This window comes from Desmodus rotundus, chromosome 1, assembly GCF_022682495.2.
Source record: "Desmodus rotundus isolate HL8 chromosome 1, HLdesRot8A.1, whole genome shotgun sequence".
In the NCBI taxonomy this organism is placed as follows: domain Eukaryota; kingdom Metazoa; phylum Chordata; class Mammalia; order Chiroptera; family Phyllostomidae; genus Desmodus; species Desmodus rotundus.
This window is the reverse complement of record NC_071387.1, coordinates 163,039,520-163,064,459: the sequence shown is the minus strand read 5'-3', so window position 1 is coordinate 163,064,459 and position 24,940 is coordinate 163,039,520. Positions and strand designations below refer to the sequence as shown.

Here is a 24,940-nt window from a genome sequence, read left to right as displayed (position 1 = left end):
CTTGGCTATATTGACTATTTCATTCAATTATGTCTGTGCCTGAAACTTTACTTTGAGGATGCTGGGAACGCTGGATACTGCTCCAGACTATTTCAGACACTGTAGGAAAATGACCACCCTCTCATCAGGCAATTTCCATGTTACCTCAGCAGCACCAAACACTAGTAACACTAGTTTGGGTGACTTGTAAGCTCCAGGGCCTACCATTTTCCTCAGTTCCTATGCTTTCCACACTATACCAGTTCAGGCAGCCCACCCACAAAGAATTATTTCGCCCCAGCTGCTTCCTCTTATCCACTTAATGTTAGGGCACTGTGAGAGAATACTCTATTGTTCCTTAATGGGAACTAATTTTTATTGTAGGCATATTGTAGTTACAGGATTACATTGTGAACCAGTAACAAAGGCCATTGGCTTCTGCTTCCAATCTGTGTTTGAGGGGAGTCAACAGTGGCTGCACACAGACTCACTGGGGGGAGGTGGGGGTGCAGGGGTAATTACATACCAGTGACAGGGTCCCACCCCAGACCGGTAAATCACAGCTGTAGGAATTAGTGCTTCTAACGGGCTTTCCAGACCATCCCACGTACTGTCAGGGTGACTGGTACATGGGGCCTAATAAGCCCTGGTCATGGAGCATAACTGTGAGTCAGGAGTGCACTGCGCTCCGGAGTCAAACGGTGTGGGTTTCAAATCTAATTCTGACTCTCAATAGCTCTGTGACCTTGAACAAGTTACTACTTAACTTCACTAAGCCAGTTTGCTTATCTGTAAAATGGTACCTACCTCAAAGAACAAGACATGGACCAGAGGTCCGTTAACACCTTATCTTGTCTTTTGGGTTTTTAGCTGTATCACAAAAAGCCAAGCATTCAGAAAGAAACTGAAAATTTAAGCCCATTACCTAGCAGTTACCTTTCCAACTGTATGAATATTGGAGTAGCTGTAGATTTAAAATCTGTATATGTTGACATATTTGACAGAATGTTCCAATTCCCTCCATGTTCCATAGCTACAAGCAAGGCAGAGCCAAGACTTCATCAGTATGTAAGAGTGATGAAAAGCTAAAAGTGGGGCAAAGCTGAGGACAGATACCAGGGAAGACTCCCAGCCCTGGGTCAGAGGTAGCAAAGACAGCCACAAAGAAACCACATCAAAAAGGCAGTCAGCAGCCAGGTGCCCCGTCTACCCGGGACGTAAACTGGAACCCAAACAGGGATCTGCACTGAGGACCTTCAGTAACTGTCAAGGAGGCGAAGTGCAGGAAATGAGAAGAACCAGCACGTTCCGTAATTTGCTATGTCAGGGTCCTGTTGAAGGACTAACTCCATGGGTACGCTAACGCAGTTCTTCATGGAACCGTATTTTGAGCCCGGTATCTGACAACACAAATATCTGACCCAATTTTAAAGGCATTTATAAGCTAAATCCAGAGAACTCTGCTTAAACTTTAGCTCATGAGGTTAACTCTAGGTTAACAACAACAAAAAATGTTTAAGGCCATGCAAACTCTCCTATTTTTACCCAGAGATGAGTCAAAAGATTTCAGCGTATGACATACATAATGACTCCAGGAGAGTAAATGTGAAAAACAGGCTCATCAGTGTGCCACGTCTACGGACTGGAAGACTCAACGTCCTTAGGACGTCGATTCTTCCCAAGACATCCAGTCTTCCCGAGGTCTACAGAAAGCTAAATCCAAGCAGACATTATTTTTTGTAGAAACTGACTAGCTGATTTTAAAACTAGGGGATGCAAATATCTCGAAGAGCTAGCATTACCTTAAAGGTGAGGGAGGAGTACAAAGGTAGAGGACTTGCCCTGAACCTAAAGTTCATGGATCTCTCGATAGAAAGTCTGCCATGATAAAACCTCGCCGTGTACATAAGTCTATCATTTAAAAAATGTCAATTTGCTAAGTACTTATAGCACATGCACATAATACACCAAATAATAAAACTACATTTCTACTAAAACACTAGAGACACAGTTTTTCTCAAAGTGTGATCTAAGGACCACCTCGACCAGAATGGCCCTTGAGGAGCTTCTTTAAAATGCTGACATACGGCTCTCCCTCAGAGAGACTGAGGTGGGCTCCAGGGATTTCTATGCTTAACAAGCTTCCCGGGCTGACACTGGTGTACTCTAAAATTTTTTTCCTTAATCTATATTGTGTGTTTTTCCATCTCCACTTAGTCCCCTTATACTCCCTCCCCCGCCATCCCGCAATCACCACACTGTTGGCCATGTCCAAAAGCTATCCCCGTAGATTTTCCCCTAGATGACAGTGACCTCTTCCTACACTCGTCTGAAGAGAAGCTCTCTTCACACACTCTTGATATCAATAAAGAAGCAAGATTTACCTTCTCTGGTGGATGGTTAGCTATGAGGTCTGTAGCTCTTTGGGTAAAAATGTTTGTTGAATATATATTTTCATATCCTGTTGCAACTTCCTCACCATCTCGAAAATCAAGAGCACATCGTGTGACATTCAGAGCGTTGATAAATGCGCATCGCTCATGGGAATAGTAATCTTCACTGCCTAGGAGATAGCCTGTAACAAGAATGGGCGAAGAGAGTAGTCAGCATGGCATAAAACTTGTTAAACAAACTCATGTTTCAGCACTTAATTGCCTAATGCAATTGATTACCCATGACAAGGCTAATCAGATGACAAGGTTAATCAGAGCACCATTTCTTAATGTCTCTATATTTGCTAGCAGATGCCATTGAAGTGTTAATGCAAAAAAAAAAAAATTCAAATCCATTCCCCACTCCGGTCTTCAGCATGTAAGCTCTGTCATGTAACTCTCAAAGTGGGTACTTCCAAGTAAATACATTTTTTAAAAATCAGGGTTCAAATTCAGTAAAGGTGATAACATCTTGATCTTTTAAAGCTAAAATAGCATGTGGTTAATGTGATTTGTTACAAGTTTTTATTCTGAGGTGATCACATAAATGAATGCAGGAATCAAACCGTGTTTCTATTGACCTTGGGAGACTGGCTTCAAGGTTATTTACAGAAGTGGCTCTAGGAGGAATCATCTTTAGTCAGATGCTGACACCCACTGGTGAAAGATGCAAACCTTTCCAGACAGACGATTTCTAGGCATAACAGAACCAAACGATCAAACTAACATGAAGCACAAAGATTAGATTTTTCTACCTATGGCGATCTCAATTTCACCCCAAATTTAAATGGCATTAACTGCCTATCCCACTATCTGTTGAGGAAATGGATTTCCTCAACAAATAGTTGTTTCTGCAAATGTTTCATATTTTCCTAAAATATTAAAATAAGCCGTGCTGCATATTGTATAATTCCATGTATATGAAATGTCCAGAATAGGCACATCTATTCCAGACAAAAAGTAGGTTAGCAGTTGCCTGGGGCTGGCAGGGAAGATGGGAAGTGACTGCTAAGGGGTGTGGGGTTTCTGTTGGGGTGGGATGGAAATGCCCTACAGTTGTGATGATGGTGGCACAACGCTGTGAGTGTATTAAAAATTACTGAGTTGTCCACTTTAATTGGGTGAGTTGTATGGCATGTGAATTACACCTTGATAAAGCTATTAAAGAGAAATGAGCTGTGCTGGCCTCCAAGCTATCTCCTGACAAATACTCCTTATTAACCTTAAAATGGGGATGACAAAACCGGCCCAGCCCTTCCCCCAGTTTGAATGTCCTATGCTCACAATGAAAAACCTTACACAGTTTACACAATAAATCAATTCATTTTTAACTAATTTCTCCCCTTTCTAAGACTCACTATATTCAAGGTTCTTAAGGCCAATGAACACCTTGGTCTTAAGATAATGTTTTCAATGGAAATGTTTCTCCTATGTATATAACGGAAAGGGAAATCCAATATGTTTGCTAATTAATTTGTACTAGAGAAAGAAATGTATCCACAAAAGTGATGTCAGCTCTTACACGGGTGCTTCGAGGGGTCGTGACACAGGGGTTCTGTTTGGGGATTTTTCTAACGACTGGGTATTAGAGCCTGAGAAAATCACTTCTGGCTGGTTATCTGTGTACGTAAACTGTTTTTTATCATTTGGGAGAAAATATGCAAAGGATATACTTGATTAAAAGAGGTATCAACTACAAATATTAAAAAGAGATTACATATGGGAGGATTCCAGAAATAGCACTATTTATTCACAGACCTGACCACACTGATACCAAGTATCCGTGTGACAATCACACAGAGCTTTTCTCACAGCAGTGATTCACAAATCTGAACTTACGTGCTGAGTCTGAAGAAAATGGCACCCTATGCTTTTGGGGGAAAATGAGAAAATACTTTTTGAACAGCTAAATCTCTGCCTGCTCTATTTAACAGCATTATTGAGCTATAATTCACATACCACACAAATCTTCTGTTTAAAGTGTACAATTTAATCATTTGAGTGTGTTCACAGAGGTTTGCCGCCAGCCCTGCAATCATTTGCCTGCTTTTTAACAGAACACCAAAGTCCTAACAGTGATAGCGGCTGCACGTCATTTTGCCTTCCTTATCTGCAGGTCTCCGCTCTGCATGAAGGTGAGGTACCTGTTCCTCTAAGCCCTGGTGAGGCTTCTTAACATTCATGAAAGCACAGCATTTCTATTTCCTGTCCAATTGAATTTTTAAATATACAGGTTTGTCCAGGAGGTATCGAGCCATGTAATATGAAAAATAGAGACATTTATTAAAGAAGATACAAGAAACATTGTACGTAGGACAATGACACCTCAGTCCCTTTCAAAGTAGGCACCGTAGGACCCAATCACCATCAGCTGCCCCGTCATATTTTCCTGAATTTCATTGATGGTCTGAAATCTCTTCCCTTTCAAAGGTGATTTTAGTTTTGGGAAAAGCCAGAAGTTACATGGTGCCAGATCTGGGCGGTAAAGGGGCTGAGTCACCTGGGTGATTTGATATTTCACCAAAAAATTCTGCTTGAGACATGCTGCATGAGCGGATGCATTGTCGTGATGAAGCTGCTCATCACCAGTTGCCCACAGCTCAGCCTTCTGAATCATTGGAATAGTTTCCATGGAGGAATGTTCAAGCTTAAAGCAAAATTTGATGCAGATTCGTTGCTCTACTCAATCAGTTATTTTGAATGCAACAGCCACACAGTACACATGCTCACTCAATGGCATCTGCTACCCCCACTGACTAGAACAGTGAAGTCATCAGTGTTCACACATGTACATTCCAGTCCACTCTCCTTGGCTGCTGGGTTACACCGATGATGTGCAAACTGTTCTTGTTACATTAACAACGACTGGAATTTTTCCAGACAGACCTCATATAACTTGGCTTTTAATACAAAATTTTCAAATAAATATCCATAGATTTTCCTCTTCTATAGTACAGATACTAACCTATATTTTAGCAAAGACCTCACTGAAATTTTTCAAAAGATGTACAGGCTGTTTTTCTTTTAGAATTTCCAAAATAATACAAGTCTTACATCCAAGCCTGATTTTTAGTAGCTATTTAAGGATACTCAGGATATATCCAGGGTCATCAAGACAGGTCCTGGCCGGGTAGCTCAGTTGGTTACAATGTCATCCCGATACACCAAGGTCATGGGTTCAATCCCCAGTCAGGGGACATATGGGGAGGAACCAATGAATGCATAAATAAGTAGAACAACAAATCCATGCTTCTCTCTCTCTCCTTCTCTCTCTAAAATCAATAAATAAAAAATTTAAAGAGAGAGAGAGAAAGCCATGATTGACTAGTGAAGTCTGCTGGAGAACCTGGATGGAGTAGGGCACACAAGGTCTCATGTCTGATGTCCTCGCATCTCAACTTTCACCCTGGACCCAACAAGCGCTACAGAGCTACGTGCTCTGGCTGCATGGATTGGGCCCCATATAATCGCTTTTACTGAAACGCACTTTGGTGCTCTGGCCCTAGCTTGAATAAAAGAAAATGTCTCGAGGAACATCTGTAAGAAAACCATCATTTTATTACTAAAATGTTGTTTTTCAGGACGCTTTCCACCCTACCTTCTCCCAGAGGAGGAATTTCTCTCAGGTCTAAGAGCCAGAAAACGCTTTACTCTTCCTGAACATCTGGTTTCCGTTTGTCTTATAAATGATGTGACTCCTATAGACTTACCTTTTTTTTGTTTTGTTTTGGACATAAAAAATCTCAAATCTCAGAGCTGAATGTGAAGCCTGCCTACAACCATGCAGTATGTTTTTTAAATTTGGTATCAAGCAACTATTCCATCTTTTTTCCATTTTCTTTTTTTTCTATCTCCATATTTTATTGTATTTATTTGTAAATGCTTTATGTTGAATATGTATTCCTTTTTGTATATGGCAAATTGAAAATAAATGAAGATATAAAAAGGGAGGTAGGTAGCAAAATAGCTAGACAGAAAGTGCAATATGAAAAAGAACTTGACAAAGATATATAGCTACTGTCAAAATAAATAGGTTGTTAATTAAGACACAGCTCCTAACAGGCTTAAGGAAGGCACATTTTAAAACAAATGTGAGGCCCTTCCGCCGCGGCCACCACTGGGGAGCAGCAGCCATGGCTCTCCGCTACCCCAGGGCCGTGGGCCCCAACAAGGGCCACAAAGTGACAAAGAATGTGAGCTAGCCACCACTGTGGGCACCTCACAAACACACCAAGTTCGTGAGGGACATGATCCAAGAGGTGTGTGGCTTTGTCCCCTGTGAGTGGCGCACCATGGAGCTGCTCAAGGTCTCTAAGGACAAGAGGGCCCTGAAATTCATCAAGAAAAGGGTGGGGGACACACATCCAGGCCAAGAGGAAGAGACAGGAGCTGAGCAACATCTTTGCAGCCATGAGGAAATCAGCAGCCCAGAAGGACTGAGCCCCATGCCCTCTGGTAATAAAAGCTGTTCAGAAAAAAATAAAATAAAATAAGATAAAATAAAACAAAACAAACGTTAGGTTTCACATTAGCTTCTACAGGACTATCAAGTCCATAAAATACTTATAATTTTTTATTATCCTTCATATTACCTTTTGTACTTTCCCTCCCATTTCGTTTATTTAGATCTATCTTCCCCAATCCAGTGATTTCAAAAATAGATCTCGGAGAAGGGGAGAAGAATGCCAATGGAAAAAGAGTCTTCTCTACCATCTTTACAAAAAGACAAAACAAAACTTTTGAGCACAGCTCATGGAGAAACAAAAATATTCCATACCTTTGTGAAGGAAATATTCTTGTATTAAGTTTTGCCTGGAATTATTTTTTAAAAATCATTCTCTATCCCCTTTTGGTAATAAGGCTCTTTAAGAGTACAATGGTCTCAGAGGTAAGGGTACAAATTTCCCAGAGGCTCCATGGTGGCATTTAGCACCCTGGCAAAGATAATTGCCTCCTGCGGGGTCCTGCCCACCATAAGCCACACTTACGGAGGTGGCGTTGGACAGTGGCCCCACGGTGCTGCTGACTGACGCACTCTGTGTTCAAGTATCCAGTTACAGTATTTCATTTGATTACAGTGGGGTGTGTTTTATAAGACGGCTGCCATCAGTCTGAGTTGTTAAAGGAACACGTGCATTTCCATTACCAAAGTATGTATCAAATCCTCGGCGGGTTGGAAGGCATTCTTTCCGGTACATTCCCAGGTGCCATTTTCCGACCATATGGGTAGTGTAGCCTGCTTCTTTTAGGAGCTGGGGCAGGAGTTTCTCATCCAGAGGAACGCAGCTGGGCTGACAGGCCCAGATTATTTGGTGCTGTAAACCTGTGTGGATCTTAAAAAGACAAACATAAAATTATGAATCATGATGTTAAAACATACTGAAAGAGCAGCTAAAGTGGCAGCCTAATTTATTGGACATATGGGTAGTACAGGAACGTTAACTCTATTCCTGTACTGCTTAAGGCTATTTTTGAAAGGCACTTTACTCACTTATTCAAGTAAGTTAATGGACATAAACAGAATTTAGAAAAAAAAAGAATTAAAGCACTCTAACAAACATCAGATATCATCAAGAAATATTTACTAAGACGCTATGTTAGAAGCCATTAACTTAAGTTTCCATTTCCTACTTCAAAAAAGTAGTCATCATAAGAGGTGTGGATCTATCAAGAAAAAAATATTGCAATTTCTGTACACATGAGAAGTCAGTGTTTGATTAAAAGGAGTCTACAGAAACATATAAACTTCCAAAGCTGAATCAAAAAAACCCAGAAAATCTGAACAGACCGATTACAACCAATGAAATCAAAGCAATTGTAAAGTAGCAGGATACAAAGTAAATATTCAGAAATCGGTTGTACTTTAATAAACCAATAATGAACTATCAAAAAGGGAAACCAACAAAAACAATCCCATTTACAATTGCATAAAAATAATAAAATACCTAGGAATAAATTTAACCAAGGAGATAAAAGACCTATACTAAAAAAATTATAGGACACTGAAGAAAGAAATTGAAGAAGATACAAATACATCAAAACATGTACTGTGCACATGAATGGGAAGAATTAACATCACTGAAATGTCAATACTACCCAAAGCAATCTACAGATTGAACTCAGTTCCTACCAAATACCAAGTGTATTTCATAGAACTAGAACAAATAATCCAAAAATTTATATGGAACCATGAAGGACTCCAAATAGCCACAGTGATCTTGAGAAAGAAGAACAAAGTAGGAGGTATCACACTACCTGACTTCAAACTATACTACAAGGCTATACTAATCAAAACAGTATGGCACTGGCACAAAAAGAGACATAGATCAATGAAACAGAATAGAGAGCTTAGAAATAAACCAACAGCTGTGGTCAATTAATGTTTGACAAATGAGGCAAGACTATCCAAGGGGTTAAAGACAGTCTATTCAATAAATGGTGTTGGGAAAATGGGGCAGATACATGCAAAAAAAATGAAACTGGACCAACTTCTTACATCACATACAAAAACAAACTCAAAATGGATTAAAGACAACTCTAAGACTCAAACTCCTAGAAAAAAACACAGGCAGTAAAATCTCTGACATCTCACTGAGCAATATTTTTTCTAATATATTTGAGCAAGGGAAACAAAAGAAAAAATAAACAAATGGGACTACATCAAACTAAAAAGTTTTTGCACAGCAAAGGAAACCATCAACAAAATGAAACGACAACCTACTGAAGGGAAGAATATATTCACCAATGATACATCTGATAAGGGGCTAATAGCCAGAATTTATGAAAAACTCATACAACACCAAAAAAACAAACAATCCAATTTAAAAATGGGCTGAGGACCTGTGTAGACACTTCTCCAAAGAGGAAATATAGATGAACAACAGACATATGAAAAGATGCTCAATGTCACTAATCATCAGAGAATTGCAAATTAAAACCACAGTGAGATATCACCTCACACCTACCATCAATAAATCATCAAACAACAAGTATTGAGGATGTGGAGAAAAGGGAACCCTGTGCCCTGTTAGTGGGAATGCAACCTCGTGCAGCCGCTACAGAAAACAGTATGGAGAGTCCTCAGAATATTAAAAATGGGGACTTCCGGCCAAGTTGGAGGCATACGTAGATACACTGTGCCTCTTCACACAACCAAAAAAAGGACAACAGCAAATTTAAAAAGAAAAAACAAGCAGAACTGACAGAAAATTAAACTGTATGGAAGTCTGACAAGCAAAGAGTTAAAGAAACATTTATCCAGATGGGTAAGAGGGGCAGAGCTCGGCAGCCAGGTAGAGAAGTCTCACAGAAAGATATTGGCTGGAGGACCGGGTGGTCCCACCTTTGCATGCGGATAAACCGGGAGGAACAACTGGGGAGCGAGACAGACAGCACAACCCAGGGCTCCAGGGTGGGGAAATAAAGCCTCAAACCTCTGACTGAAAACACCTGTGGGGGTTGAGGCAGCAGGAGAAACTCCCAGCCTCACAGGAGAGTTCATTGGAGAGACCCACAGGGTCCTAGAACATACACAAACCCACCCACATGGGAATCAGCACCAGAAGGGCCCAATTTGATAGTGGGTAGCTGGGGAGTGACTGAAAGTCAGCTGAGAGTGGGGAAAGTGGCATTGTTCCCTCTTGGACCCCTCCCCCACTATGTCACAACATACTGATGTGCGGTGCCCCGCCCTGGTGAACACCTAAGGCTCTGCCCCTTACTTTGTAATAGGCACCCGAGACCAAAAAAAAAAAAAAAAAGGCCCAAATAAAAGAACAGATAAAACTCCAGAAAAAATACAACTAAGTAATGAAGAGATAGTCAACCTATTAGATGCACAGTTGAAAACACTGGTAATTAGGGTGCTCACAGAAATGGTTGAGTATGGTCGCAAAATAGACAAAAGAATGAAGGCTATGAAAAGTGAATTAAAGGAAAATGTACAGGGAATAGTGAAGGGAAGGAAACCAGGACTCACATCAATGGTTTGGAGCACAAGGGAGAAATAAACATGCAACTGGATCAGAATGAAGAAACAAGAATTCAAAAAATGAGGAGAGGTGCAGGAACCTCCAGGACAATTTTAAATGTTCCAACATCTGAATCATAGGGATGCCAGAAGGAGAAGAGGAAGAGCAAGAAATTGAAAACTTATTTGAACAAATAACGAAGGAGAACATCCCTAACCTGGCAAAGGAAATAGACTTCCAGGAAGTCCAGGAAGCTCAGAGAGTGCCAGAGAAGTTGGCGCCAAGGAAGCACACACCAAGGCACATCATAAGTCCATTACCCAAGATGAAAGATAAGAAGAGAATCTTAAAAGCAGCAAGAGAAAAGGAGACAGTTACCTACAAAGGAGTTTCCATAAGACTATCAGCTGAGTTCTCCAAAGAAACCTTACAGGCAAGAAGGGGCTAGAAAGAAGTATTCCAAGTCATGAAAGGCAAGGACCTACATCCAAGAATACTCTATCCAGCAAAGCTATCATTTAGAATGGAAGGGCAGATAAAGTGCTTCCCAGATGAGGTCAAGTTCAAGGAGTAAGCTCTTGGAGTTTACTTACTCAAGGAGTAAGCTCATAAGCTCTTTGGGGTCCTCAATAATTTTTAAGCACATGCATTGGTCCTAAAACCTCAAACTATAAAGGCTGAGAACTGATGCTATAACGTCTGATAGTAGTCATTGCTATGAGGACGATAAAGTGGCAGAGGGAGATCGTGACAGACGATTCTCTAGATTGAATGGCAAAAGAAAGCTCTCTGAAGAGGAGATACTTGAGTAATATCCTGAACAGAGAGAGAGAGAGCCTTCCAAAAACCTCAGGCAAGGACAATACAGGCATAAGGAATAAAAAATGCACAGGCCCTGAGACCTGAACTTGTGAGGCAAAGTTCAAAGGCCAGTTTGGAAGTCAGTGTGGCCCTTATCGCAGCTCCTGTGCTGATGGCTGCCACTGTCCCTCCTGCTGGGCACAATGGGGGGGGGGTGTCCCCAGGGGCTTCTCTCCTTGCCTGCTCTGCCTCCCCCTTCCCTAAAGCTTCACAGCTCCTCCCCTTGCCCTGGATTAGTCAGCAGATGTTCTTTGTATGAGTGGGCTGAAGTCTCACCTTCAGCTCTGTCTGCACTGGATGCCAGCTGTCCCTACCACTGGGTGCTCCTGATTCCTCCAGAACAGAGGGGCTCTGGGGACACTGAAGGTTGACAGAGCCAGTTTTCAACCAGGCCTGTGACTCTCTGGCATTTCCATCAGCTGTCAGGTGGGTAGCAAGCAATTACTAATACAAAATTTTAAAAATGTGATTGCAAATGATTTGCTTGCTTTCATTAAAGCAGACCAGCATAAAGCTCATCCTGGTTCTATCACCAAGCACACACTGAACACACAGCAATTGCCATGGTAACAACTGTAAGCAGTGTTATCAACAACACACCACACCCTCTCACCTGTATCTCAACAAGCTTCCCTAAGGAGTGGGGGCAGCATCACAGAGAACATGCATGTGCGACCAGGCCTGCCCCAGGCGTGTGTCGTGGTGCACATGAACTTCAGATATGATACTGAACTCCGGATCTAGAGCTCTGCTGGGACTACTACGTGCTGGCACGTCTGCTGTTCTCAGATTCAATGCTGACCACCCCCACCAGACACACGTGCACATCTTTGTCTTGGTTTTGTCTCAAATACATGGCAATAAACAGATACAACATAGGGACGAGAAAAAAAAAAAAACGCTTTCAAACTCACACTTTTTTTCCTTTAATTTATTGTAAGCGACTCACTATTCAATAGCATTCCTATGGGAATTCTCGTGAGCTCTGCCACTGTCATGAACTTCACGTTTTCAGTGCCTCCAGAGCTGGAAGTGCTGCTGCTTGACTTCACAACCTCTTGCCACACCCTCCTGAAAGGACCTGTGGAGTATCTTAAATGTTTATTTAAGTGGGTTATTTTGACAGTGATGGGTATGTTTGCCACCTTGGTTGTGGTGGTAGTTTCACAGGCATATACAGATCAAAAGTTGTCCTATTGTATGCTTTAAATATGTGCAGCTTATTGTATGACAATCATACCTCAAAAAGCTGTTTAAAAATAAAAATGAGTTTAAGTCTTCTAGTGAGGCTTTATGCCTCTCCTAGAAGTCACTGGGCACCTACTCTGGGGAATGTGCCAGATGCCTCCTATTTGCCCTCCAAATCCATCCTCTGCTTCCATCCTGCTCTTCACCCTGGGAAGCTGACCTGTGGAGACCAAATCAAAAGGCCCCTTTGCCCCCTGGCTCGGCATTGGGTCCAGCCATGGGGATGACAGGAGATTGGAGGGAAGAAAGAGATGAGTGGGTGCCTCGGGCTGCCAGGCTCTCTAGTGCAGGCCATTCTGAAGGCGACCTTCTCTACGTGAATGACTCTCTCTGTGGTCCTGCTAAGTTCCCTTCCCTTTCCTTCCTTCTCGTCTAGGGGCAGTAATAGCTCCACCATCCCTCGGGTTCCCTAACACATTCACACCTTTTATAGAGTCCCTATATAAATAAAACCTCTCTAAATTATTTTAATTTGAATATGCTGTCTCTTTCCAGTTGGGATTGTGAATGATAAGCTATTACAATATCCAGCCTGGGAAAGGAAACCATTTCTCTCAACACACACATGCACCCCAAATCATAGAAGGATTCTGTCTGTCTATGGCTAACACCAGAAGTTTATCAATAGAAAATTAATCCTGGGTTCAAAAACTTCATAATATATACCAATTGGCAACAGAGCAGGATCAGGAAAGATAATATTTTATGGAATTCAAAAGACCTGGTGGAGATAAATGCTGCGTGCAAATTTCTCAGATGGAAGGCTCATCCATCACACGCAGAGAACTGACTCTGCCCGCTCTATAGCACCACCAAGGGATGCTGTGCGATCCGGTTTTCCAAGGCCATGGGCACCAAGCCAGGTGGTCAGCTGAAGCCTGCTTCTATTATCTGCAATCATATGGGGCAGGGAATTTGTTCTTTTCAGTTCCTGAGAATTTATTTGACAGAGCATTTTTATAGCATTACTGGGGAGCGGAAGCTAAACTCTGGATGACATCCAAAAAACATGGTTTTTGGTCTGTTCAAACACTATTTGAAGTAAGGAAGCTGTAATGTGCAGAGAAGCGGTAAACAGGCAAACGCCGAGCTGGTTTCAACCCAGCACTTTAGTTCAGCACAGAATTATAAGCCACATGATGCTTCGTGGGGTAGGGTGACAACAGGGCACCAATAGAAATCAAAAGAAAAAAATAAACCTCCCCTTGTAAAAGCAACAGCATCTAAAACAATTCCATTCTAACGTGCATCTTCAATGGGAGTATGTGTAAACGTAGAGGGTCCCATAGAAAACGCATGTAAGTCCAGAGAGGTTACTCTCTCTCTCCAGCATGGATAGCTGTCTGTCTCTTCATCATTAAACCAAATCCTCTCTCAAAAAACAGCTTCTCCTAAAATGTTGCTTGACCATCAAGGATTCCCTCTGCAAAGGCAAGAGGCCTGCAAATTCAGTGAAGGACCTGGCTTGTCTCTGGGTTCTTTCTGTGAGATAAATAATGAGAAATCCTTGTTTACAGGTTCTGTTGCACATAAAAATTCATGTGATTCTGTGAGTTGTCCTGTCCTCGGCAGATCTAGAAGATACTAACAGTGTAGTCTCATGAGTTTAGTGGAGAAAAACCAATCTCCTGGACCCAGTCTCTTGGATGGGGAGGGAAGGAGATGGGGTGGTTTCCACATCAGAACCTCTTACAATCCTTTTTTCAGAAGTCCAGGCAGTCTATTGATTAATTACTATTCGGAAGCTTAGAGCACAGTATTTCAGCTAAACTTACAATAAACTCTCCCAGGGACCAGGCGAACCCCTGCTACACTCACAGCAATGAACGCTATTGCTCCCCTCACCTCAACAGCGATGGGAGGTAACATCCAGTAGAACAGAACAAAAATTCTGTCCTGTCAGTCTGACCTGTGCAAGATGAGCTCATGCCCTCATCGCACCTGTGTGTTTCTGCAACACCTCCTGCTTGAAAATTCAGGAAGATGGGCAGCTCCGTCCCTCCACTTTACACATCAGAGACCGTACAGGGAAGCTTCGTGACCGGAACATAATCACAGAACGTGCTGGGAGCCAGCCAGGAGTCACAATATCCAGTCTGTGCCTTGGCCAGCACACTACAGGTTTTAACCACAGTCAAGTGCCACTCGTGCCACTTAGGTTTATTCCTGAAGATGCCCTACAGAACAAATGGATGGTGGAGAATCTGCTCCCTCCTCCCTCAAGCCTTCTAAAAAGCGGTCAGCTGGCCATGCTGCGGAAGCCAAGAGCTACAGAACACACATTATGAGTGCTCGCGGCCTGGCTTGGCCATCTGGCCTGGTCTTCCAGAGCGCAGGCTGCAGAACTGGCTGGTGTCACTGACAGTTTTAAGGGTCTGTTTATTTCGGTGTTGATTAGCAAAGAGTGTAAATCTCTGACTGAGCTCACAAAGGGATGTTGTTTGTAGAAAGAATAAACAAGGCAAAAAACGTTGCAGTGCCTTCCTCTGTTTAAATTATGAATCCAGCCATGGCCCAAAATGAAAAGGGAGGAAAATAGTTTTTAGTAAAGTGATATGATTAAGGAAACAAAAACAGAGAGAGTTACCAGACAGTGACAGCGTATGCTCAGAGTGATTCTTGAAATAACAAACCTTCAACCAAAAAACGCACCCTAAATCCAATGGGCCATATTCCACTTAGCCCCAAACTTATTCACTTTTTCATTTCCAATTACTTGGAAAGTAAAATATGGAATTGTTTCTTTAAAATATCATCAATACTTAATAGAAGAAGGTCTTCAGATGCCCCTTCCCTTCTGAGAATGCTTCTTGGCTCTGGCTAGGCCTAGGATGGACACCTGGCTTCAGGAAAAACAGAAGACCGATCAGAGCGAGTCATCCTCACAGGCCCCTGCTTTGGAATCCTGGTTTGCTTCTGTAAGTAGCCATCTTGCTTGTTACTAGGGACCTAATGCATCCTTTGTTCCTCCCCCTCAGAGTCCGGGTTAAAGAGTAAGAATAAAGACTAACGAGTGCTCCCGCCCTTCAGAGGACTTCAAGCTCTTCTTATCTCTCACTCCTTGGCTGCCTTTGCCAGGGGTCCTATGAACATTCCCAACTTGTGACGGACATCCTTCCCTAAGCACTCCGCCCATTTCTTCCAGCAATTCACTCCTCTTTTTATCCTTTTCTAATCTGAAGAGTCCAGGGAGAGTGGGCCAGGGGCAGGGGTCCACTGACAGGCAAGCATGTGGATGGGAGATAAAGAATGGGCAGGCAGGACACTGAGGACAATGAGGAGAGGAAGCAGGGAGACGTGGCATCCTCAGGCAGAACGCCTTCTCCTTTCCAAGCCACAGTGTGCAGCGCCCTATTCTATTTGCAGCCCTGGGTCTCACCTGCTCACATTCTTAAAGCAAACTTGAAGCAAAAGTAAAAAATTACCCACGATGCTTGTGCACAGCCTCCTTCCTATATTTTCTGCCCAAGGTTCTGCTTCAGGGGTGAGTGAAAAGCTATGAAAGTGTCTTATCTGTTTATCGATGAGATTAAGAGAAATGTGGCTTGGGTCCCTTAAGAATGAAACCTTGGAGTCATCTTTCATGGCTTCTATTCTCTGCCAAGGTTTATAGAGTTCTGGTGGAGTAGTCCCCTCAGTTCCCAAGGTAAGAGTGTTCCCAGGTGAGGACCAAAGTTACTTTACTTTTTTCCCCAGAAAGAAGTGTTTCCACTAAGGCCTACCGCTTTTGTTATCCTTTAATCTTTTCATTTCTCACAAAGTACTCAAGGGCATTAGAGATGACTTGTCAACCCTAAGGAGCTATGATAGCGAGCTCCTTCAGGAAATGCTCAGGGGTTAAAGCACTTGGCAGAGTCCTTCATTCATTTAGTTGTTCAACACTGAGTGCTCCTCTAGGCCAGAGATAAACAAACAGGGCAAGCTAGTGAAGTCAGACCTGAGAACAACCAGCCACACTTAACATGTGTACCAGGAGTGAAGAAGTATAATGAGTATTTTGGACTGAATAAAGTCAATATGTAGCAATATGAAAATTTAGTATTTTCAAATCTTCTACTTGCACTAAAAGAAGTATACAAATTCTATTAGAAAAGCTGAAGGATTATTTATTTAACCACTTTTATAAACATGTTTATGACATGTGTTATTTTGTTGAAATGTATTTGACATAAAACATTGTGTAAATTTAAGACGTATCACATGTTAATTTGATACATTTAAACATTATATGATTGCCATCGCAGTGATAATTAACACCTTTAGCATATTACATAATGATCCTTTCTTTTTGGTGGTTGGAATCGTCAGGTTCTAGTCTCTCAGCCAGTTTGATGACTACAATACAATAGTGCTGCCTATATTCACTGTACTGTGCATTAGATTTCTAGGTCTCATTTACTACTTGTTCTAAGTTTGTGCCCTTAAACAACATCTGTCCTATCCCCCACCCCCCTCGGGAGTTTAAATTAATATTTCTAATCTTGAGGTTTTAAACAAGGGGAAAGTAAATATAAAATCTATTTCATTATATGCATAGCATGCAACCAAAGGATACCAAGAAATTAAGAAACAGGCTACTTACGGGAAGTTAGGAAGAAGGGCCAGGGAAGAGGATGAAAAGATTTTTTTTAACATATATCTCTCTTAAAATCGTTTATATTTGAAACTTGAATGGATTTCATTATTTTAAAAATAAGCATACTTTTTTAAAAGGAAAAATATAAAATTTAATTCTTTAAAAAAAAGTTTTTATTGTATTTTTTCCATCACCATTTAGTCCCCTTATGTCCCCATCCACCCTCAGCAAACAAAATTTAATTCTAACTGGAATTACATGTATACAAAGAATGCCACATGGCACTTTATTACGGTCCCTCCTTAAAATATATTTCTTTGGAACACAGTTATATTAGAAACATTCTTTAGTAAATAGTAGCCTTCAATGAAAGTAGCCTTCATTACTATGAAAACTGAAGCAAGTTTTAGTATTTTAGCACGAGCAGGAGGGTATTAGGTACAGGGGCCTCCCTCTCTGAGCTCTAAGCATGCTTTCCATACCCTCCTTCACTCCACCAGTGGCCTTCCCCGCATTCATGGAAGCTCTCTCCACCCTCACAGCCTTTACTTTGGAAGTCCCTCCTACTGTGTCAAACTCTGTTTCCCAGGATCTTTCCATACTTGACTGTTCATTCAGGCCTCTGCCAATGTCACCTTCTTGGAAATACCTTTGCACGTCACTATTACTTGGCCTGCTTTATTTTCTTCATGTTTGTTGCCATGTCATTGAATTCACCTTACTCAATCGTTTATGTTTATTTCACCCCCCTTCATAACTTCTTCCCCCAGCCTCACCCTCACCAGACTAAAAGCACAAGGAGATCCAGAGTATACAGCATAATGCCCAGCACAAATAGTTGCTCAATAAAAATTTGGTGAATGAAAGAAGGAGTTAATGCATGCATTATACTTCATGGTGAGAGACTGAAAGCTTTCCCTCTAAACTCAGGACTAAGAAAAGGATGTGCACTCTTGCCACTTCTATTCAGCAATGTACTGGAGATTCTACTCAAAGCAATTAGGCAAGAAACTGAAATAAAAGGTGTCCAGATTGGTAAGGAAGAAGTAAAACTATTTCTATTTTTAGATGACAGGATCTTGTATAGAGAAAATCATAAAGAGCATGCATAAATACACAAACACACTATTAGAACTAATAAGTTCTGCAAAGTTCCAGGCAGGATATAGATTAATATATGTCAGTTGCATTTCTATACACTAGCAATGAACATTTGAAAGTAGAATTAAGGAAACAATTAACATTTACAACAGACCAAAAAGAATAAAAACTTTGAAATAGGTGTAACCAAAAAAGTGCAAGATTTGTAGGTTGAAAACTATTAAATATTTTTGAAAGAAATTTTAAAAGGCCTAAATAGAAAGACATCTCATATTCACAGGTAGGAAGGCTTATATTGTTAAGGTACTAATATTCCTCACATGAGCTTATAGATCAATCAATCCCTATCAAAATTAGAAATGAACAAGTTTGACCCTAAAATTCACAAGGAAATACAAGAGGCCCAGAATAGCTAAAACAATCTCGAAAAAGAACAAAATTGGAGAATTCGCACTTTCTAAAACCTATCACAAAGCTACAGTATCAAGTTGGCGTGGTATTGACACAGGATAACCCTAGAGATCAAAAGACCAGAACTGTGAACACAGAAACAAACCCATATACCTATGGTCAGCTGATTTTTGACAAGGGTACAAAGACCATTCAATGAGGAAAGAAGAGTCTTTTCAACAAATAGTGCTGGAACAACTGGATATCCGTATGCATCTGCATACTTCAAAAAATATACAAAAACTTTTAAAAAATGGATCAAAGACCTAAATGGAGGAGCTGAAACTACAACACTCCTAGGAGAAAACACAGAAGTCTTGGTAACCTTGAATCAGACAGTGTGTTTTTAGATATGACACCAAAAGCACAACCAAAGGAAAGTAAATAAATTGAAATACATTAAAAGTTAAAACTTTTATATATAAAAAAACACCATCAAGAAAATAAAAAGACAACCCACAGAAGAAAACAACTGCAAATTATATGTCTGAGAAAGGTCAAATATCCAGAATATACAGAGAACTCTTACAACTCAACAATAAAAAGACAAACAACCCAATTAAAAAGTGGATAGAGGATATGAGTAGGGGTTTCTCCAAAGAAATGTACAAATGACCAATAAGGCATAAAAAGGATAGTCAATGGCATTAGTCATTATGGAAATGCAAATCAAAAGCACAATGAAATATTACTTTATACCCACCAGGCTGATGAGAAGGCTATAATAAAAAAGACAGATAATAAATGCTAACGAGGATGCACAGATATTGGAACACACACACATTGTTGGTGGGAATGTGAAATGGTGTAGCTGCTGTGGAAACAGTTTAACTTTTTGGAAGCTCCTCAAAAAGTTAAACACAGAGTTGCCATATGATCTAACATCCCACTACTAGATATATACCCAAGAAAACAGAAAGAAATAGATAGGTTCATACAAAACTTGTACATGGATGTTCACAGCAGCATTATTCATAATCACCAAAAAAGTAGAACACTCCAATGTCCATCAACTGATGAGTGGAAAAATAACATGTTTGTATATCCATACAATGGAATATTACTTGGCCATAAAAAGTAATATGGATGAAAGGACCTGTATAGTATGATTCCATATGCATCCAGAAGAGACAAATCCATAGAGATGAAAAGCAGATTAGTGTTTGCCAGGGGCTAAGGGAAGAAGGGGATGGGGACTGACTGCTAATGGTTATGGGGTTTCTTTTTGGGGTGCTGGGAAGGTTCTGGAGGTAGTAGTGGTGACGACTGCACAACTTTGTGGATATACAAAAACCCAATGAATTATACACTTAAAATGGTTAATTTTATGGTATGTGATATATAATTTTTAAAAAGGAGTATAGACCGATAAGTAGTTTCACATATTGCTGGTAGGAATATAGACTGATAAAACCTACTGAATTGCAATTTTGCAATATTTATCAAAATTACAAATGCATTAAAAAATTCTTTAAAAATTTTTTTAATTTTTTTAAAAATTTATCCTACAGATGTATTCAAACATGTGCAAAGTGACATGTTTATGGACTTCAGCATTCTTTGATATATAAAAAGGCTGGAAACAACCTGTACGTCCATCATTATGTGACTGGTTAAATAAATTATGACATAGCCATTTAACAAAATATTATACAGCCATGAAAGTTGAGAATGCTCTTTAAATAACAATATGGAATTATTTTAAATGTTAAAGTTTTTTTAAAAAAACAAGGTTCAAAGTAGTGTGAAGAGTATGTACTTTTCTTGAACTTAATAAAATACTGTATACATAATTCAGATAGCATTGTTTGCCTGCAAAAGACGGGCAACTGGATACCTAAGGAAGAGAATGTGTGTGTGTGTGTGTGTGTGTGTGTGTGGAAAGATATTTTCACTGTAAGCCCTTTTGTAACTTTTGAGTTTTTAAATCATGTGAATGTATTTTCTACTCCAAAAACAAATAAAATATGGGTTTTAAAGAGAATTTAAAAATAATGGATGGATGAGCCTTATAGGGCTGTGGGAAGAACACTAGCCTAAGGGTACACACACCTGAATTTTCTAGTTCTGAAATTGTGGATAACTTTCCTGTCTCATCTGCTGATCAGTCTCCCTTTCCTCCTTTTCCCAATCTCTACGAATTTCTTTTAGCAGAGCATGCATATTTTAAAAGGTTCATATATGAGGACTCTAAACAATTATGTATCTCAGTGGAAAAGGTTGAATTCACGTTTTTGTTTGAACAAGTTTGTAGCAGCAGAACAAGCAGCTCTTGTACCTGTAAGGCAGTGTTGGGCAAGGTTAATCTCTCTTTCTACCAGTAGATGGGGTTAGTGAGTATAATGTTTACCGCGCCAGACGTTTGCTCTAATGGACACAGGAGCCTTAGAGTCAAAGAAATTTGTTCAGCACGTTTCCCATACTTTCCAGAATTGGAAAATGTTGTCTAGCAAGGTCAGAGCCTGAAGACTGTCATGGCAAAGAATGAAACCCACATCTCATATTTATTAACTGGTCCAATGAACTAAATACTTAAATAAACTAAAATACTAAAATTCAGTACTTCTTGGAAATATAAAGTTCCATCAGTCAGTCTAGGCTTGCTTATCACTTTATGCTCTTCTGTTCTACTCTAAAGTTAAATGGATATGAGAAGGATTTAATATAAATGGATTTAATATTCTGTAATATTAAAGCATGCTTGCTAAACTCACAGATAGGCTATTAAGTAGTTATTTCACCTAATTTTAAAAGAAACAAATTTCCTCACTTTATTGTCTAAAATTATGCACAACACATGCTTTGTTTCAGAAATAAAGCCTTTCTCCCTATTTCTATTTTACATTTAACACAGTCAATCCCTAACCTGAAATGTGATTGGATAATTTTTGAAATTGAGATATTGAGGAACAACCTAAATATCTAAAAGTAATAGATCATTCAGTAAATATATTTAGTAATTCTGAGTAGGCAATGTAATATAGTGGTTATGCAGCCACACTACCCAGTTCAAATCCTAGTCTACCACTTACTTGCCCTGTGATTTTGGACAAGTTTCTTAACCTCTTCCAGCTTCAGTTTCCTTGTTATCGAACAGTACTGATAATAGTAATTCCTACTTCATCAGGTTGCTGTGAGAATGTATCCAAGTGCTTAGAACAGTATCAGTATGTACTATCTGAGAGCAATGAGGCTTCTTCACTCTTTGAGAAATAATGACTCCTTTAAAAGAGGATACTTTCTAAGCCAAGGTAATTTCTAATTGGGCCTCATGAACTCTTATCAGAATAAAACAGAAAAGTCAAACAAAATGCTTGGAGAGGTTGGCTTGCTATGCTGAGTGATCTCTAAACCGTTTTTGGAATACCCAGTTTCTACCCTGCCTTCACTTCCTAACTACAGAGTACTCTAAATATTCAAGTTTTTGTTTTGTTTTTGGGTTTTGTTTTTTTTTCCCAAGATGAAATGTTCATGACTGGTAGGGGAGGATGTTAAGGAACAAAAGCAGCCAATTACATGAGAAAGCTTTTGAAGTGCAGTATTTGCTTTCCTGTTCAAGTCTGTTGGAAGAGAGGAAGTTAGAGAAAGGAATGGCCCCTCCCATTCTTCTGCAATTTGAGTTCAGTTCCCTTGCTTCAGAGCAAATGCAGAACCATTTTGGGCAGGTGCCTTTCCTCGTTTCCCTTCTTCATTACTCGAATGCTCCTTTATTCCTACAAAGCACGCAGGGTAAGATTTGCATCAGAGTAGATATTCCTGATTATATTTAGCAGCCAAAGTTACAATGTAGCAAGTTCTTAGGGCTGGTGGTGAAGGGAACCATCCTTTATCTCCATTGCAAACCTCCACTACGGCTATTTCTCAGACTGTTGTACAACTCCCATTTCTGTTTCTAGAAGTCTTCAGATCACTGTGGAAATCTTTACCACAAATGAACATCTCCCTTCTGTTGATGTCAGGACATGAGGTAGGGCTGATCCGAAAGGCTATAGGAACACAGATTTGGAAGGGCAAGGTTCAAGAATTTCCAATGACTTGCACAGCCAGGGCATAAAACATGCTTGTTAAATAGACAGTGCATACGCATATATGAGGGTATGCATGTGATCTCAAACGATCCCCACTTATGGTACTTAATATGGTCATAATCACATCATATGAAAATGTCAATGTAACTCAGATTAAGAATAAGAGGCCTGAGATGCCTACTGGGTGCAGGAAGGCATAAACCCAGCTCAGCTGCTTTCTAGCTGGGTGATTCTTAACACATCATTCAATCTCTGCAGGTTTGTTTCCTGATTTGTAAAAGGGGATTAAAAATAACTGCTACCTCACGGGCTGTTTCAAGAATTGCTGTTAAAAGCAGTAAAGCACTATGCAAACGTTCTCCATATTCCCAGTTATCTAACATATATGCACACTCTTTACAAGTATACTTTTTTCTATTAACTACAAAGAAGTTTAAAAGAGAAGCTTTCGGAGACAATGAAGATGCACAGGGGGGTCGAATACAGTTAAATCTGAAAGGAGCCCAAGAAAATGTCAGCAGCCCAAGAAAAATCAACCTGGGTAGGTTTCACTGCAGGGATGCCAAAACTTGGAAAAATTACTCTAATATTTGGTCGGACAGTCCTAGCCCACGACCGCTGGGTTCACGGGGAACCAGAGCCGTACCCCCAGGGCACTCTCACTTTAACTCTCCCCCAGCCTCGCGGCTCCCAGCCTCTCACTGCCGCCCTGGGCTCCCGGCCAGCTCCCTCTCCATCCTCCCACTCCAGGACCGCCCCGCAGAGTCCGTGCCGACCGTGCCGACCCTCCCGCCCACCCGCTCGCGGGGCCCAGCACCCAGCGTTCCCAGCAACCCCTCCACCCCAGGCCTTTAGAAAACAAAAGAGAAACAGCGCCCGAGAGGCGGGGCGCGGGGCGCTGCGGGACGCCTAGGAGCCGCGCATGCGCAGAGGCCGCCGCGGAACCCACGCAGCAGGGGCTAGCAGCCGCCCCGCTCGGACAGGCGCGGGAACTGAGCCGGGCTCGCGCGGCGTCCCGACCCACTTCCCGGAGGCTCGCGGGCCCGCAGCGGCGCCCCGACCCACTTCCCGGAGGCTCGCGGGCCCGCAGCGGCGCGGCCGCGGACGGGGCGGGGCGTGGGGGGCCGCCGGGCGCCGCGTACCTGGTAGCGGCCGCTGAGCAGCTGGCTGCGCGAGGGCGTGCACAGCGGCTGCGTGTAGTAGTTGTGCAGCAGCACCCCGCCCGCCGCCAGCGCGTCCAGGCGTGGCGTGCGGATGTGGGAGCCGTGGAAGCCCACGTCGTTCCAGCCCAGGTCGTCCGCCAGCACGAAGACGAGGTGGGGCGGCCGGCCGGCCCCGGCGCCCGCGCCCGGCGGAGGCGGCAGCAGCAGCAGCAGCACCAGCAGCGGGAGCGGCTGCCGCCGGCCGGGGCCTCGGGGCAGGCTCGCGGCGAGGCGCGGGCCCATCCTTCGCCGTGCGCAGTCCCTGCGCCTGTGGCGCCACCAGCCCGCGGCCCCGCTTATAGAATGAGGAACTGGGCGGCCAAGGGGGCCTGCCCCGCCCCGGGACTTCACCCCCAGCGGGCGGCGGGCAGGAGAGGCCGAGGCCTGCGCCCGAGCCCCCGCCGGGTCCTTCCCCGCGCGAGCCGGTGAGGCGGGGGAGGAGCCAGCGGACGGGGCTCCCCTGCTAGGTGCCGCCGGGCTCCTGCAGCGCTGCCCGCGCTCGGTTCGCTGGCTCCGTGGAAACAACGTCGATGCTTCAGAGGGGCAAAGATCTCTTACCTTTCCAGCTCTGAACTTTGTGTCGTGGCATTCTAACAGATTTGTTCTCAAGTTTCCAAAGTATTTTCACAGCCCTCATTTCTCTCTTTTTTCTTTTGCCCTTATGTCTTTAAATCTCGCAGCAACACTGGCAGCTAGGAATTATAATTAATGTCCCCCCCCCCTTTTTCCAGAATAAACAAACTTGTCGGTAGTTGGTTGAGCCTAATCCAAACTCAGTTCTGTCTCCAGATCCTGAGCTATGATGTTTTAACGGTAGTGGGACAATCATTTCCAGCACGAGTCCAGCCTCGTGAGGCTGGGAGGACGAAGAGGCAGAAGTCTATATGATGTTTCAGGCACTATTTATGAATAGCGTACAGCTGTGAAGCCACTTCCCACGAGCAAACGGGACCCAATACACACCCCGACTGCATGGTGCCCTTTTGGAGGTGCAGTTTAACTTAGGCGTCCCTAGAGTTGATTGGGGTGCTGTGTGGGCAATGAGTAGCTAGCTGGGTCATTAGCTGTCCACAGAAGAGCCGCGTCAGAGCTG

At 42.1% G+C, this 24,940-nt stretch overlaps 1 protein-coding gene and 1 pseudogene across 1 annotated transcript in view; one reads left to right on the top strand and one right to left on the bottom strand.

Annotated features, from left to right (window-relative positions):
• ARSB (arylsulfatase B) overlaps nucleotides 1-24,295 on the bottom strand; it is a 135,032-nt gene extending 110,737 nt beyond the window's left edge. The window contains exons 1-3 of the mRNA XM_053912307.2: nucleotides 23,788-24,295; nucleotides 7,558-7,744; nucleotides 2,364-2,554 (exon numbers count right to left, since the gene is read on the bottom strand). Coding sequence (XP_053768282.1) covers nucleotides 2,364-2,554; nucleotides 7,558-7,744; nucleotides 23,788-24,090 — 681 coding nt within the window. The 5' untranslated portion in view covers nucleotides 24,091-24,295. The remainder of the gene's footprint in view (nucleotides 1-2,363; nucleotides 2,555-7,557; nucleotides 7,745-23,787) is intronic.
• Nucleotides 6,545-6,851, top strand: LOC112307529 (large ribosomal subunit protein eL36-like; annotated as a pseudogene).
• Nucleotides 24,296-24,940: the final 645 nt, after the last annotated feature.